At 33.8% G+C, this 18,068-nt stretch overlaps 1 protein-coding gene and 3 pseudogenes across 1 annotated transcript; 1 reads left to right on the forward strand and 3 right to left on the reverse strand.

Moving 5' to 3' along the window:
- Window positions 1-495: 495 nt before the first annotated feature.
- On the forward strand, window positions 496-3,028 carry LOC120118634 (annotated as a pseudogene).
- Window positions 3,029-3,550: 522 nt separating this feature from the next.
- Window positions 3,551-5,872, reverse strand: LOC120118635 (annotated as a pseudogene).
- Window positions 5,873-7,181: 1,309 nt separating this feature from the next.
- Window positions 7,182-9,219, reverse strand: LOC120118633 (mitochondrial inner membrane protease ATP23-like). The gene is made up of 5 exons (XM_039138651.1): window positions 9,078-9,219; window positions 8,434-8,555; window positions 8,099-8,236; window positions 7,907-7,990; window positions 7,182-7,344 (listed from the first exon to the last, which is right to left on the reverse strand). Exons 1-5 carry the CDS (start codon window positions 9,157-9,159, stop codon window positions 7,210-7,212), a joined length of 561 nt encoding a protein of 186 aa, XP_038994582.1. The 5' UTR covers window positions 9,160-9,219; the 3' UTR covers window positions 7,182-7,209.
- A 3,797-nt stretch (window positions 9,220-13,016) lies between these two features.
- On the reverse strand, window positions 13,017-16,088 carry LOC120118631 (annotated as a pseudogene).
- Window positions 16,089-18,068: the final 1,980 nt, after the last annotated feature.

An 18,068-nucleotide genomic window follows, 5' to 3' on the forward strand; every position in this document is an offset into this window, starting at 1 on the left:
TTAGGTATACTAGAAGTAACCCTTTTCCATTGAGTTATTGACCCTACAACAAATAATAAATAAATAAATATGGTCTAATTATAAGTGAGTTGAAACATGTTGAGTTAACAATATTTATTTTATGATACAAACTTTATTAATTTATTAATATGGTATTAAAATAAAGAAATCTAACTTTATTTAAACTAAATTTCAAGATAATATGGTATTAAAATTTACAAACTAAATTATAAAATGATAAAATCCTGAATCTAACTTAAATTTAAAAATAAATTTATTAATTTAATTTAATTTGAATAACTCAAACTCAAATTTTAAAAGAAAATCGATTATTTTAAATAAATCTAGTTTTACTCAGTCCAACAAAGAAAATCCCACTTCAACGTTCAAAGAACAAAATCATTTTCTTTAAATAAATTAATAAAATAAAAGCGAAAAGGCCAGGGGGAGAAAAAGTAGGGAAAAAACACAGTTCCAATTCCTTGTGACAACAAACCAAAGAAGGAAAAAAGAGATTGAAAAACAGAGCAGAAAAGGCAGAGATGGGAGGAGTAACGTCTTCAATGGCAGCAAAGTTTGCATTTTTCCCACCAAACCCACCTTCATACAAGCTTGTAACTGATGAAATGACTGGTCTTTTGCTTCTTAGCCCTTTCCCTCACAGAGAAAACGTTGAGGTTCTTAGGCTTCCAACTCGGCGTGGCATGGAGATTGTAGCTATTTACATCAGGCATCCCATGGCTACTTCCACTTTGCTTTACTCTCATGGAAACGCTGCCGATGTGGGTCAGATGTACGAGCTTTTCATCCAATTGAGTATCCACCTCAGGCTCAATCTTATGTGGTATATGCTCTCTTTTCACCTGCCTTATTTTTTAACCGTATTCTTCTGTTCATAATAAGTTTGGGACTTTTCTTTCTCATTTGATGGGTGTATTTTGGTATCTTTTCACCTGGGTTTTTGGAAGTCTAGTGTTTTCTGTTGTTTCCCCGATGTTTTTGGTTGGATTTTGACATCTGGGTTTTTAATTTTGAAAGGAATTGAGCATTTAGAAGATAAAGTTGCTTGGATGGTGAACATGGGTATCAGTTTATGGTGTTGATTGTTGAATGTGGGCAAATTGATTTGCTTTCACTGAGTTTAAGTGAGAGTTATACATATTATGGCTTATCTAGCAATTTGTCTTGTTCCAGTAGATACAGTGATGAACCGAGGGGGCGATCGGCTAGATTTTAGTATGGCAAAAACATATTATCAATGGAAGATACAAAGAAAATATCTAAATTATATGAGAATTTAAAATTTCTGGGGCCATGAGTGGATACTTGATAGTTGTTGAAGTTATCACCTTGCCAAATAAGTTGTTACAAGAAATCAAAGTTCACAGTTTTCTTATATATTTTTGTTGATATTGTGCAGCTACGACTACTCGGGTTATGGTCAATCTTCCGGAAAGGTATATAACATACTCGATATTGCTTTAAAAGGAAACGTTTTAGATCTTCCTGTGAAAGATATGGTGGCAATTGCCGAGCTAATATGGTTGTCTAAAGCTCATATCATTCATTTGTTACAGCCAAGTGAGCAGAATACATATGCCGATATTGAAGCAGCGTATAAATGTCTTGAAGAAAGTTATGGTGCAAAACAAGAAGATATCATCCTTTATGGCCAATCTGTTGGTAGTGGTCCTACTCTAGAACTAGCCGCCGACTGCCTCGGTTAAGAGCTGTCATTCTTCATAGTCCCATTCTCTCCGGCTTGAGAGTCATGTATCCCGTAAAGCGTACGTATTGGTTTGACATTATAAGGTAATCTGGGAGCCTTATGAGTTTGGTAGTCCAGTTTGTTCTGCTAGTAGGATTAGCTTATGATAGCAACGCTAATGTTATGTTTTGGCTTATGGTATTGTTTGTGTGCAGAATATCGATAAAATACCGCTCGTCAATTGTCCGGTTCTTATCATTCATGTAAGCATCTATAACCTTGGCATTTTCTACTTTTTGATCTTCTGTGTTGGAGATTTCATATTTGAGCCATTACATTATATTATATGATCTTATATTACATGATTGAACCATTGTTCGACATGGTAGTTTTCGTATTAGTTTATTCTTCGGATAGTGAACAAACACAAACAATGAAGATCCGACAGCTCATTGTCTTGGCACATACCAAGAAGAAAATAACTGCTTCATGTATTGATCATGAAATGATATATCTGTGGAGCATTGTTTGCAATTTACGCTAACAAAATTTGGTCAAAATTAATCCGAATACCACAATTATAGCTTTTGAGATCGGTTTTTTTATATCGTTGTGTAGGGAACTTCGGATGACGTAGTCGATTGCTCGCACGGCAAACGGCTCTGGGAACTATGCAAAGAGAAGTTCGAACCATTGTGGCTCAAAGGAGGGAACCACTGTGATCTAGAGCATTACCCTGAGTATATCAGGCATCTCAAGAAATTTATATCAACCGTTGAGAAATCTCCTTCTCAAAGGTACAGTTCAAGGAGAAGCACGGACCAAGTCGAACAGCCCCGGAAAAGTACAGACATGTTTGAGGTTGGGAGGAAGAGTACTGATCGAAGAGAGAAACCGAGGAAGAGTACCGACAGGCCTGAGAGGTTGAAGAATCAGACTAATAATATGGATAAGCTAGAAAAACTAAGAATATCTTTTGACCAATTGGAAAGGTCTCGGAGGAGTGTGGATTGCTACGAGAAGTCCCGGAAAAGCATCGATCACCAGTTTGAAAAAGCTCGCAAAAGCGTTGATCGGTTGGATAGAATAAGGACCGGGTAATACTTTGGTGTAAAATCAAGTAAAATGCATACAAATAGCGTTTGGTTTTGTGAGGAATCAATCTTGGTTTTCTTATTCTTCATCTTCAAAATTTACTATCGTCGTTATGGTGTTTTAGGGCTATATAATTGGCTTGTCCATGAATATGGGTGTTTGGTGTTATCATGCTGCTATTGTTGTTAAACATACAAATTGAGAATCTTTTGGATTAAAAATAATACCCCCCAAAAAAACTATGTAGCTCATTGATGTATTTCAACACGTTGCTCATAGCACTAGCCATGTTTACCTAACCACCATAAGAAAACAATTACCGGACAAAGAAAGGGAAAAACTGACATCGAAACATTCATTTGACCGACGTTTTGCTCGAATCATCCGTGCCGTGTCAAGTTTTTGTTACGGTCTTCTCTACTCCCTGACAAACGAGCAATTGCAGAAAGCTACTTCGGCGAACTGAAATGGACAAGTTAATGATTAACTGGCCTAGTAAAACAGGGGTAACTTTGGATTCCGCTGGCTATGTTCAACTATGGTGGATGGTGGAAGATGGCCGACAGCAAATAGCGGAAACAGTTCCAGTAAAACTTCATACACCTCTCTTGCCGTCGATACACCCTGATCATAAGATAAAAGAGGCTTATTCGTAATCGACATTCTACATACTCAACATTTTCAATCTTTTAGAATCCCGGGATGGATATAAAAGTAATGCAGATCCGAATATGCTCGTGTTTGAGATTTACTCGATTTTTTGCATTATTTTCAGGATCATATTCCCTAGTTTAAGATCTACCTGTAATTTCTGACCCTGCAACATCTCTGCTTCAAGCTCATCAAAAGATCTGCAGATGAGAAGCAGTATGATCAGAACTTGTAATGTCTCCGACACTCACCCTGAGTCCGAACAACATAATATAATTTCATGCGTCCACCACGGATATGACAATTGTTTTCTCAAATTTTTCACATATTTGAAAGATCATTCCGATGACGGTGGTAGAATATGCGTCGAACATGAATGTCATTTACAGGCACTGGAAGGAAAAAAATGAAGAGCCAGATAAACATTAATCAAGGCTAACCATTTTCCTCCATTCTTAGCAAATGCCTCAGCAACTTTTCTGTTTCTTCCTCCCACTGCCCAAAAATGGAAGAGTTTTAGTATCAAAGTAGGTTAATTTTCTCGATCAAAAGGTACGAAGATAATAGGGTCAAGCTTCCTTCCATTAGTTTTCTATCGTAATGGATATGATCCTAGCCCGAAGATATCGTTTTCTTACAGCATGTTGTGATGACATTGGCGACTCCACAGCTTTCGAAGAAGGTACTATCCTCACAGATGAAAATAACAACTTGGAGAAAGCTATCATCTCTCTTAGACCAATTCTCATTATTGCAGCCTCATAATTTGCAATAGCAGTGAGAAAAAACTGTTGGCATATGTTAGAACGATGCAAAAAACTGTATTGTACTAACCTTTGTGTTATTTCCCATGTCGAGTCCGTCCACGAAACCTGTTTACGTTTGGTAGTAGTATCAATATTAGTTCACGACTAGGATAATGGAAACCGAGCTTAGACATTACTGCGATCATACCGGCTGCTATGGCCACAACATTCTCAAGGTGCCACATAGTTCAACCCCTCCACATCTTGGACCTGTTTTTTCATAGAACACGAAATGCAGAAACTAGATTTCTTTCCTTACTTCTTTTAAGCTCTCGTCCTATTCATTGATTTGTCGTAGCACTTAATCAGACCATTACAATTTACAGTTATACCTAAGTAGTTGTAAGTTGTAACTGTAAACTCACAGGAGTGACAACAAAATATGGGGTACTGAATAACTGAACCCATTGTTCTGCCATTTCTCATTTGTCTCGGTAGCCGCTCGTTGCTTCACTGAACTTCTCCACAGCAATCTACAGACTCAACCAATTACTTCTGAGAAAACCAATGGCAAAATGACAAAGTATGTCAAACTTCACAAAATAAAATCAGACGATTACCTCGTTTGCGATATTTGCCCCCATCAGAACAGAACAATTGATGCCGAGCTGCTCAGAAATAAGAGTGGAGATCATGCAAGGGCCTTCCATCTTAACCTCCATCCCTTTAATAAGTGAAATACCCTCAGCATCTTCCCTCACCTTACCAACAAGCCTCTTGCATATGCCCTCCATGAATTGATGGGGTGTATGAAAAACCAACATGTCTGCATCTTTAACTGCAAAATTGCCAGTCTCGCCACAAACAAAAACAACATCTAACCCTTAATACAAGCTATCTTACTTGAACTCGTATTGGAGCAACATAAAATACAAGAACTCAAAAGCTACAAATCAACATAAAAATTCACAGGAAATCCGAAGAAAACAGCAACATAAGTACCCGCATTTTCTTGATCTGGATCCGCAATGACATTTTTACCAAGTTTAATACCAGGGAGATATTTAACATTCTCCTGTTGAAAAAAAAACACAGAACAGTCATTATTGAGACATTTTAACAAAGAAAGAAACTGCAAATAAAATGTGTTTTAAATGCTTACATTAGTTCTATTAATGACATCTGTAAGCTTCTCGCCACTTTGCAATGTCTCCTCAAATACCCACATCCTAACTTCATCTGAAGTTCGATTACAATAAATTAAAATTCATCCCCTAATTATCCAAAGCCTTAAACCATTCATTTCATCCATATGAACAACCAAAACCGAAATGAAAAATAAAATTAAAAGAAAAAGGATGGGGAAATAGTATACCATGAAAAGAGTTGAGCTTGACGGTGTTTGAAGCGATGAGCTTAGCAGCAACACTGCCCCAGTTGCCACTGCCAACGACAGTGACCCTTGATTTGAAATCTACTTGAGCATCATTGTTGATCGTGTCGTGGGGCGGTTCAGGGACAGGGACTTGTTCGGAAGCTGGGGTCATTGAAGGAGAAATGAGAGGAGGAAAATATGAGTGGCGATGAAGATATGAAGAAGAAATAGTGATGTGAAGGGAAAAGAAAGAGCATGAGGGCGGAGATGACACAGACATGTTGTCGTCACAAACTATGAGACGACTTATGTTTTATTGAATCTGGCGATGTACTCTATGTCCCTTCTCCTTTCTGTTCTCTTTGGTTTCTCTCAAGACCAACTGTTTCCGAACTTCTCTATTGTTTTTTGAGTTAATTTCGTTGCAAGTCCTCAAATATGACTCATTTTAATTAGTTCTTAATGTTTTAAATGTTCCAATTTAATCACTAAACTATGATTATAATTCTAAAGGAAAAGGGTAACTTATGCCTATGTAGTAGACTCAATTTATCACTTTTTCCCATATAGTATTTTTACATCAATTTAGTCCTTGAATTTTCTCAATTGCATCATTCTATACACTATCTTTAACTAAAAATCTTAAATTATAAACCTTGAACCCTAAATCATAACCATATTACCCCTAAACCATAAACCTTGAACCTTAAACTATAATTTAGGGTTTTAAGATAGGGAAAGGGTATAGAATGGTGAAATTAAACAACTTTGAGTGCTAAATTGATGCGAAAATACGATATGGGCAAAAATGATAAATCAAATCTACTACGGGGAAAAAGGTGACCCTTAAGCCTATTTTAAATTAGTCCTCAAACTTTTGATTATTTCAGTTTCATCCCCAAACTATGACCTTCATTTTAAATTGGTCCCCAAACTTTTAGAATATTCCAATTCCATAGCAAACTATTCATATACACTAGTCACATCCCTTGTTAATAAAATTTTTAGGTCAAGTTGTATTATTATATGTTTGAGAAAAATAAAATTTAGTGGTTGAAACTAATTACATATTTGGATGAATTTAAGGATGAAATTGAAAGATCTAAAAGTTTAGGGACCAATTTAGAAAGAGGGCTATAGTTTAGAGATAAAATTAAGACATTCAAAAGTTCAAGGACCAATTCAAATTAGGGTTACAGTTGAAGACCTATGATGCTATCAACTCTTAATTTTATAAATACATTTTTGACATAAAATAATTTTACTCATTTGATAAAATCTAGTTTTATGTAAATAAAATAACTTTTAATATCAGTTTGAGTGTTTCCCCCCAAAATACCTGGGTCTCTGAGCTCTGCAAAATTGGAGTAGTGCAGGCTCATTTTTAGTGGTCAATACTAATTAGCATAACATAGTAAGATTCTTAAGCAGATCTCAACAATAATCCTTGGTGTAAAATTTGTATAACATTAGCAGCCGTACAATCCTTTCCTTTCAAGTCTTCTCCGTAAAGGAGAAAAACACTTTTCTTAGAGATGAATTTTCCCTTAAAGAACCAATGTATGTTCCTATCCTAGGATCCATAAACAGGATTTTTCTTCAAAAATCGTTTGAAACAGAAACTGGTCTGGATTTCAAGGAGCTCTGTCGAAGGGCTTCGTGTCGTTATAACAGATGTCCCACACGGCTTCCATGGCATCCTTTGCGGCTGTTTCGGAGCAGAAGGGGTTCGAAGTCACCGATTTCATAACTCTTCTTCTCACGCAGTCCTTCAAAACCAAAACATGCATCACCTAGATTTCATAAAGAATATAGAAGAAACCATAAAGTCGGTTTCCATCACAAATTTCTCTAGTTCTAGCTTACAGTACAGCATATACCACGCTGGAACCAACGGTGCACGACTATGAACTTTGTTACTTGGACTCGGGTTTGAGTGTTGAAGAAAGGTATGGGCAATAATGATTTTATAAGTTTTTCGCAAGATGAATCGATTATGCATAGAGGAGCCAATTCCTCTTCCTCTTGAAAGTTGAAAATTCAACCCCTTAATGTTTTATTCGGATTCATGTTCCAACTTGGGAGTTCATTTTATAGGATCCTGATCCTATCGCTGGAGAAACAAACCTTTGCAATAAAGTCAGCTAATACAAAACCTAGAGACTAACCTAACCATAATTTTGAGGAAATAGACGAGTAAAATAAGATAAATGATATCTTGCTGACACCCGTACACTTATTTAAATTCAGAGTACTGCTTTCGACAGATTCAAATGTAAATTTTTGTGCTTTAGACAGATTCAAATGTAAATAAGAGAGAAAAGAACTCACTTGTTCATGGCCCCTTATCTTCATAAACCCCCGCAGCAATTCTCGTTTGTAGTGGCAATCACCACTTAGATGTCCGGCGCGAATCTGCAGTAATAGATGAAAATTTCAAGACATCTACTAACCAATGTACCGAGGGAGCCCAGATACAAGTAGAAAGGACATTAAACTACGGCAGTTTTTGGTTTGACAAACCTCACTACAGGCATGATGAGCACAATTAGACCAGTCCAAATTTGCAGCCCGGCACTCATCATAGGCATGAATAAGCCCATTTATAACTACTTGATTGACATCGTCTTGAATTTTCAAATGGTTGCTACACACAACTATCTAGAAACACACGAAAATTATAAAAAAGAACATTTATAGGATAACCAACTGCATTAAATAGACCATTAATCATTGTGTATTAACAGATTAAGTGATCACTCTTTTACAGCCAAATTATCATCGTCAATAGGCTGCTTGAATTGGACTGACTTAGAGCAACATTTCTAGCATAAAGAAAAATAAGTAAAAAGACTTACCCCATTGCCACGAATATAGCCTCCACCCATTTTTTGTTCGCAATGAACTGCTTTGATGAAATTATCACGTACCTTACACCCAGCTTTATCCATATGCTCCATCAAAAATTTCACCATGGGAGCTATTCCAAATACATACACACACAAAAAATAATGATAAATGACAATTCAATCATATGGTAAAAGGGAATATTGTTATCCCTAGAGGATCTAGTTCGAGCATATGTGTCTGTGTAATCAATAGGCTAAGAACTCTAGTCGAGTAAGTAAAACCCTGATCCCTGATCTAAACCCCAAAACCCCTAAAATCATAAACCCTGAGAACTCCATTCGAGTAAGTAAAACATCAAAATTGAACATTTCCCATTGTTTCCCCCTGAATAACCATTAATAATGGAAAAATAATTGTTAACCCTAAAACCCCAGATTAAAAAACCCAAAATCATAATCCCTGAGAAGTCCATTACATCAAGTAAAGCAACAAAATTGAGCAGTTCCCAAAGTTTTCCTATGAATAAACAACCAAGAATTCTGAAAGAATATTAACCTAAAACCCCAGTAAAAGAAAAGCTCGCAAACACTAAACGCGTGAAAATTTGTACATTTAAGAAACAAAAAAGATTAGAAAAGAATTGAAACTTTACTCCGCAGACTTCTTTGAATCATTTTTTCGCATTCATTAACGGTGCATCCTTCGTATTTCTTGTAGGATTTTTCTTCTTCCATTTTTCAGTGTTAGAAATTGTGCAAATAATCAAGCACCCAAAATAGCTGGTGATTCTGTTTTTCTTTACCAAGAACTGGCAGTCGTTATTTCCGATTGTTTTTAGTCAAAACAAGAAAGAATGAAAATCTTTTGCGTAAAATACATTAAATGGCCACTGAATGAAAATCTTCCACTTTGTTTTTATACTTAATTATTATTTGAAATTTAATTAAAAGAGAGAAAAGAATATTATTAGTTAGGTTGAAAATGAAAGCTAACTGCTTTGGGGTGAGTTAGTTGGCGCGAGCAGTTTGCATGGGAGAGAGATAAAAGGTTAGACTATATTTTCTTTTTTAATTCTAAGGTGGTGTTTGGTTGGCACGAATCTCTTAGAATTAGGGGAAATGAAATCCAATTCCACCACTTTTCCATGTTTAGTTTAAGTTTTCCAACGGAATTGGAATCTCTCATGACTTCAACTTTCCATCAAATGAGAGAAAGTGAATTTCATCTAAGAATAGATAGAATTTAATTCCCTTGTAAGAGGGCATGGTTTTCAGAACCGGACCGGTTAGCGAACCGGACCGGTTAGTGAACCAGTCATGCTACCGGTTCACTGGTTCAACCGGTCGAACCGGTCTGACCGGTCGGAAGAACCGGACGAAGTCATAATTATTTAAAAAATTAAATATAAATACCAAAAATATTTAATAAAAAATAATTTTTTATATTACAAGTCATATTCAAAGCAAGTCATAACATATATAAGTTAAAAACCATAAAATCAAGTGAAACAAAATGATTCAAATTAATTACAACATAATATTTAAGGTAAAACATATTAAATAATAAATATAATTAAATAATTATAATTAAAAAATAAATTTGGGGTTAAAAAAATCATAACAAAATGATATTGTTTGGTTTAATTTTTTTTTTAAAAACAATCTCACATGGCTAAGAAACATAGAAGAGCATCCCAAAAGTCTAAAGAGTAAAAATATGAGAACAAAACAATCTCCCATTGCTAAGAAACATAGAAGCGCGTTACAACTAACTTCTATAAATAATAGAGGTAATTTGACATTCAAAATCATGGAGCCTTTTGGTGAGCATTGAGTGAACTATTCTTTCTTTTCAATCAAGCTCGAATTTTAGGCTTCAATCGAGCTTCTAATTTTTTTTTGAGTTCAAGCCTTTTTGAGTTCAAGTTTCAATATTATATTTCGAGTTTGAGTTGAACTTGATAATTTTTAGCTTGTGAGTTGAGTTGAGTTGAGCTTACTTTTAAAGTTTTCAAGTTCGAGTTGAGCTCAGCAATACTCGAGTTCGACTTGGCTCGTTTAACAAACGACATTGTTTGGTTTAATTTTTTTAAAAAAAAAAACAAAAATCTCTGTTTTTCCCAATTTTTTCCGGTTTTCAGTCGGTCTGGTTCAAACGATTCAGCGGTTCTGGTCGGTTCACTAATAGCGGTTCAACCGGTTAGATTGAACCGGACTAAACAACGGATTCCCGGTTGAACCAGCCGGTCCGGTCCGATTTTCAAAACAGAGTTGGAGGGAATTGAAATTTGACCATACTACCTTCATTAATCTTTTGATAACTTATTCATATATTAAATAAAAATATTTTTTTATTATTTCGGGTCGGGTCGAGTTTCTAATTCATATATCGGGTCGGGTGAAACTTTATTTTGGTCGGGTCGGGTTGGTTTTTTTAAGTATAATATTCGGGTCGGGTCGGGTCGAGTTTGGGTTTAGGGTGAAAAATACCAGACCCGAAATATATATAATTTTACCATATATATTTAAGAATAATTACAATAATACCCCTCTATATATAATTTTTTTCAATTAAGTCACTGTTTTTATCGAATAAAAATAATTTTTTTATTATTTCGGGTCGGGTCGGGTCGGATTTCTAATTCATATATTCGGTTCGGGTCGGGAGAAACTTTATTTTGTTCGGGTCGGGTTTTTTAAGTGTGCTATTCGGGTCGAGTCGTGTCAGGTTTTTTAAAGTGAGATATTCGGGTCGGGTTAGGTTTTTTAAGTGTGATATTCGGGTCGGGTCGAGTTTAGGATGAAAAAAACCGGACCCGACCCGAAAAAATATATAATTTTACATTATATATTTAGGAATAATTACAATAATACCCCTCTATATATAATTTTTTTCGATTAAGTCAATGTTTTTTTGAATAAAAATAATTTTTTTTATTTCGTGTCGGGTCGGGTTTCTAATTCATATATTCAGATCGGGTCGGATGAAACTTTATTTTGGTCGGGTCGGGTCGGGTCTCGAGTGGAGGTTCCCTTGCTCTCGGGTCAGGTCGGGTGGACCAAAAACCTGACCCATGACCATCCCTAATAGGGATGATTTTAACTTATGATGTTTATTAGTATGATTTTTATAATTTATTGAAATGAATAATCAATCAATAAAATGAAATTTTAATATTTTTAATTTTTTATAATATATTACTACATATAAGTTGTAAAACAAACTAAAATAAAGCAAAAAAACAAGAAGGGCAATTCTGTCATTTTACATTACTAAAATCAAATTCATCTGACATGTCTACGAACCAAACAAAATATGGAATTGGATTCCAATTCTATTTCCTGCCAACCAAACAGAATATGGAATTGGAATATGAAAATGGAATTGGATTCCAATTCCTGACAGATTCCAATTCCTTCACATATTCCAATTCCCTCAGAAACATTCTAGCGAACCAAACGCCACCTCAGTCTTTTCGTAAAATGGTTCGAGTTTCAAATTTAAATTATTAAATATATTTTGTAAAATTACGATTAAAATAAATAATTTAGAATACTAAGAAGTGGTCTTTGTTGAATAGAATAATTTCTATTTAGGTAAGTTATTGATAATATATATATATGTGTGTGTGTTTTTAAGCATTATGTGATGTCAAGTTTCCATACTTCCTAGGAGTATCGAAACTTTGTTCAAAACTATGACCTAAAGTTTCGATACACTTGAAAGAGTATCGAACTCCTACCTAAAAAACACGTTTTTACCCATAAATGAAGAACAAGTATTGATACTAACCTTATAGTATCGATACTCAACCTGCATTATACCCAATTCACGTACAAAAATGTTATATTTCACTCCCAAAGACCTTAGTGAGGTCTTCAAACATTCTTTAAAATCTTATGTGATTAAAAAGGATCATAAATAAGGCTTTAGACATGCTCAAACTTTCAAAACATAGAATCTACCATGGATATGCTAAATAAGCTTATTTCTTACTTTCATGCTATTCAATACATTAAAATGATCCACTAAGAGTACGGAGAAGTTGTAGGTGTGAATACCTTTTATCCTTGACTAAATGCTAATCCTCAATCACTCTTGATATGCTTTTTCCTTTCCTTTCTGTATTTGAGCTTTCACCCACTTCTTTTTCTAAACAAGAGTAAGAAAAAGGAAATTTCTAACTTGTCTATGTATGAAGATAATATTTAGAACATTTCTTAACCTTTAATTCTAGCCAAACTACCTTAGATCCTTAGATTTTACTACACTTCCCAAAATCCCATTTTTTGAAAATCATGATAAAATATTACAAAATGAGGCTTAATCTAAAGTTTGTAAGATGAGAATTCATGCTCATGCCTTGGTTTAACCAAATGGAAAATGAAATGCTTGGAAAAACTTGAATTTGATACGGAAGAGGAAGAGAAATGGAAAATGCTAAGGAAGAAGAAGTGTATTTGGTAAGATTGTTGGGCTTTGATTCACGTGAAAAATATGAAAACAATGGAGAAATTTTCAGCTGAAATAAAATGGGTAAACTACACTTTAGGTCCATATACTTTCAATCTCATATGAATATCATCACCTTACATAAGTCTTTTGGGCCCAACACATTCCAAATCCACATAACCTTGGTCTAAAATATTTCTAATAATTATTTTGGGTCTAAAATGGGTCTCGGATTGACCCAAACTACTAATCCGGATTTCGGTCCGTTACACGTGACCATGCATCTCACTAATTCAGACTGTCTCGTAGATGTCGCCAGTTATATTCGTTGCCCAGGGAGCTCGGTCTTCACGTACCTCTTCAGTCTTGGAAAGCCACAAAGGTGGCAGAACTCGAAGATCATCTATGTGTATGGCTAAAAGCACACCAAGCTTTGCACAAAGTTACGGGTGCTTTGTGTGCAATTTGGCAATAATATTATCACATCCTATCAAGTACCCGAATGATTACGAATATCTAAATTTCAAATATCGAAAAATGAATGTTGAAGCAGTGTCACAGTACAACTCTCTGTTTCGGCATACTCTGCATAAATAATGAAAAGATTATTACCCATAACGAGCAGCAACGGGCCTGCCTCTCTCTGCACCAAGTTCCCAAGGTATAACCGAACCACAGAGGATCATGTCCGCATCCAAAATTACGAATCAACATTTTGTGCATCTTTAGTGTGTTTTAGCCGGTGGACAACTCCAGCAGGCTTGTTAATTGGAGGATATCTGCAGACTTGAAAGAAAAGAAAAGAAAAGAAAAAAAACGTCTGTTATTCCACCAGGAAGTGTTTCCATGGCTCGAGCTCGAAACAGTCTAAAAGCTTCTTCGAGCCAAATCATGTGAAAATACAAAAAAGAGACGGAATCCATAATCAACTCCCATTACCCCATAAAAAGACACAATTCGATAAGAAAGGACAGATCAGAAGCTATATTGATAGTTGGAATGTGAAGTAAACATGAAACATTGGGAGAAGTTCATCATCATTCTTGAAGACTTAAACATACGAAAACAGAATAACTAAGACATTACTTCCTAATCTTTGTTTCAATTAATATGAAAAATAAGATCAAAAACCAACTACTACAATAACAACTGAACTTTCAGTCTCTAATTTGATTCATCAAAATGTCTTAAAATTCAAGACATTATATCAGCAAATAAACTCTACCTGTCATCAATTAAAGAAAATGTGATTGAAACCCAAAATTAAACAGAGGAGAAAAAAATGCTAAAAAGGGGGCAAAAAAGCAGAAACTTCTACCAGTAAAACTTTGTTGTGTATTTATTTTTCATTCATAATCGAGTAAACACAGAAATCTTACACTTCGAGTCCAACAGAAACGGCAGAAATGGAGCTCAAACCATGGGAGATCGGTGTATGTCTTAACAGCTACGATTCGTCAAGAATTACAACCACTGGCCACAGCTTCCAGTGAACAAACTAAGCTGCATTGCACATTTACTTTGGAACTAAAGGTTCTGGAATTGAATAAAATATTTAAAACTATTCATAAGTTACGAAAAGTGCCACCACGATGAAAGGACTGCTTGAATGCTGGTCGATCACCTGCCACTTTTAACCGCTATGGTTAGTTCCAATGTCTAAAACAGATCCCCTGCCTGTACATAAGCATTAAATTTAAATCAGAGCTCATCGATACTTCTTGCGCTAGCCTGCATAGGCCTAACTTAACCATGTAAAAATAATTCACAAAGGCATATGTATTCTGTCATCGGAATCTGAATCCTAATCCAAACCCTTCTCCAACTTTTCATGATTATAAACCGATTATTAACCCTTCTATCTTCAAAATCCGGTCAGATTCCTTTACCAGCTTTATATTTCTTCCTCACGACCAACAACGGATGTCTTTCTATGCTGGAGTTACCACAATGTGCCTCCTTAAGAATTGCAGTACAAGTTTTGTTCTTAAAAGATAAATAAAACATATGAGGATGCCTTTCAAATGCTTTATGGACTTTCTGAGGCAATCCAAAATATTTCTTAAGACACAAAAGCTTCTTCCTTTCAGCTGAGTGTTCAACAAATAAACTCAACAACTCATGAAGTATCCCCACAACCCTCTTCTCAGCGAAATCACTATCGGGATCCAAATGCGAAAAATCCTCATAAGGTGAAACATAAGGGAGTTTTTGAAACTCATTCAGCCAACTTTCAATCTTCCTCCTTAGCCTTAATCCCTTTGATGGGAAAAGTGGAAACTCAATTCCTTCCAATGTGCCACCAAAATAAACCCCATTTTCCATTGCATTTCTTTGCATTGTAGACAATACCTTTTCTCCATTGCTCTCAATAGTCATCCTCTTAGCCCGTCTTCCATATCAACAAACCTAAAGATTCATCGAAATCCCCTTTTGAATCCTCCAAAAAACTGTCAGGGAACCCCAAATACCATGCCATTCCTTTAATAATCTTCAAAGGCAAAACCTTACCTTTACTCATCAAAACAAACCGTTTCAATCTATCTTTCAAATCTTCCTTGCCTTCCTTAAATACCATTTTCTCCTCTCTATCAATCTCAGCGGCTTCTGGGGTCAACCTAAACCAAGGCAAATTGTGTTCACCCCTAAACTCCTCAAAACAGAAGGGTATTGCCGTAGGAACCTAGCAACCCTAATGGAAATATCAAACTCCAAGCCTCGTTTTGATACAGCAGAAATTGGAATACAACCATTGGGATCATTTACAATGAAGTTCTTGAGTTGAATAATTGGTTTAAGCTCTGCGGATTTAAGGATGTGTACTATTGAGTCAAAGAATGGATCTTTCTTCCATTTCATATACACATTCACATAGTTTTTGATATGGGTGTATCTAAAAGGAGGTTTTAGGTTATCAAAAAGGGGAAATATTGAAACTTTGGAAGTAAAGAATAGTTTTTCGAGGTGGGTTTTTGAGTTATGAAAAAACATCGGGTTAAGGTTGTTGGGGAAATTTTTTAAAGTTCTTACCGAGTTAGCAACTCATTTTGCTATTGGCTAATGCAAAGGAAACGCCTTAGCTTGAACCGCTGCTGATGTCATCGCCGGTTGTGTGATCGCAGGGCTCACTGCTCATTTTGGCTGTATAGCTTTGCCACTGCCGCCAGCGGAAGGGATAAGGAAAAATAGATGAGAGCTAAAGACATGTCTTCCTTCGCTCAGCTTTTGAATTTTTTTAAGGCAAAAAGGTAAGCCTTGTATGTAGGGGTCGAGTCGAGAAAAAAATTTTAAATTGACGAATCGTATTTTATAATTTGAATTTAATTTAAAAATTTTAAAATTGAGTCGAATTATTTGAGTTATTGTATTAATTTTATTATAATTATTTATAGTATTTATAACAATGATTTGTTTCAATTTTTTTTGATTTTATCTAACCATAATATATATATACATTCTTTCATATTATAATGTTATTTAATATTAAATACAATCTAAAATTATGAAATATATTCATAATATTATATTTTAAAGAAAAAATTTTGAGGGTAAAATATAGATGATAGTATAAATGAGTCAAGGATTTGATGAGAATAAAGCATTTGCAAACAATTGTAGTCAAAATATCAAATTAAGTAAAATGCAAAGTTTAGGGACTAAATAAAAAAGATAGTATATCTTTAGTTAAAAAAAATTAAAGTTACATAAGTATTCTATTGTGGTATATGAGAATGTAGTTTAAATTTGGCAAAAAAAAAGTGGCTTAAAATAAATCACAAATTGAAGAAATAAAGAGATTATAAAAAATAAAGGACTAAATTGAAAAATTAAAAATTTGCTATCAAAAAGAGGAATTAAAAGTACACATGTATTCTACTATGGTTTAGGAGCATGTGACTCAAATTTGGTAAAAAAATGAACTTAAAATAAATGACAAATTGAAGAAATAAGTAGATTATGAAAAATTGAAGGACTAAATTAAGAAATGAAAAAATTGTTATCGAAAAGAAGAATTGAAAGTACACATGTATTCTACTATGGTTTAGGAGCATTTAGTTCAAATTTGGTAAAAATGAACTTAAAATGAATGATAAATTGAAGAAATAATGAAATAATAGATTAAATCGTAAAACTGTCAAAGTGTCAATTTTTTATTTTTTTAGTAACTCAAAAATTCAATATTTCAACTCGACTCGAACTCGAAAACCGAATTTATAATTCGAGTTGACTTGAATAACTTGAAATTGAGAAAAAAATCAATTTTTCGAGTCGAATCAAATTTTGCTCACCACTACTTGTACATTAATGAAAAACTAACTTGATTCTCGTCTTGTTTTTTAAAATATATATTTTTAATTTGAAGAAAATTGATGTTACTTTTATATTAATATTTTTTTTTATAGTTGATCGTTATAATATTAACATGAAATTTTAAGATTTTGACAGGACTATTCACAATACTAACAGCATGATAGTTTATAGTGACTAATGATTTAGTAGACAACGTAATAGATTGTTAATTTTTTTATTTTGTTTGAGGGTCAATTTTTTTTAAAATTTCAAAGGTTTATTTTAAATATTAAAACTATGATAAAGAAAATTACGTAAAACCTTTTGAATATATTATAAGTTATGAAATGATAACTCATAAATTATTAAAAAATTAAATAATATTTTTAAAATGATATATTATACATAATACATACATTAAATATATATATCATCAACACTGGTACAAATATTCTTATTAGATTAATCGAGGCTTATAAAATTAAATTAGTTAGTACTTATAAATTTTGGATTAGTTGAAACATATTATGTTTTCTAATCATATTTATGTTAAAACTTATTATATATCTATCTTTTAAATTAGTAGAGACTTACACAAATATAATTAAAAACATAATAAGTTTCAACTAATCCAAAAAAATTATACGTATCAAATTATTTAAATTTTGTAATTCTCTATTAATCTAATAAGAATACTTTGTATAAGTGTTGATGATATGCATATATGTTAGACGCATATGTTATGTGTAATATATCTTTTTAAAAATATTTTTTTAATCTTTTAATAATTTATAAGGAAGAATTCTATAACTTATATATGTATTCAATTTAAAAAAATTATAAAGAATTTAGTATTTTTAGTATACATCTTTTTTTTAGTCATTTATTTTTAGTTTTTAGT

Source organism: Hibiscus syriacus, unplaced genomic scaffold, assembly GCF_006381635.1.
Source record: "Hibiscus syriacus cultivar Baekdansim isolate YM2019G1 unplaced genomic scaffold, ASM638163v2 tig00110328_pilon, whole genome shotgun sequence".
NCBI classification, from domain to species: Eukaryota; Viridiplantae; Streptophyta; class Magnoliopsida; order Malvales; family Malvaceae; genus Hibiscus; species Hibiscus syriacus.

Excerpts from the sequence above, each read along its gene's own strand:
- LOC120118633 (XM_039138651.1), bottom strand. The coding sequence starts at position 9,159 with ATGGAAGAAGAAAAATCCTACAAGAAATACGAAGGATGCACCGTTAAT. Across the intron at positions 7,991-8,098 it reads CTCATCATGCCTGTAGTGAG|ATTCGCGCCGGACATCTAAG; the intron begins GTTTGTCAAACC and ends CTATTACTGCAG. Across the intron at positions 7,345-7,906 it reads AGATAAGGGGCCATGAACAA|GACTGCGTGAGAAGAAGAGT; the intron begins GTGAGTTCTTTT and ends TTGGTTTTGAAG.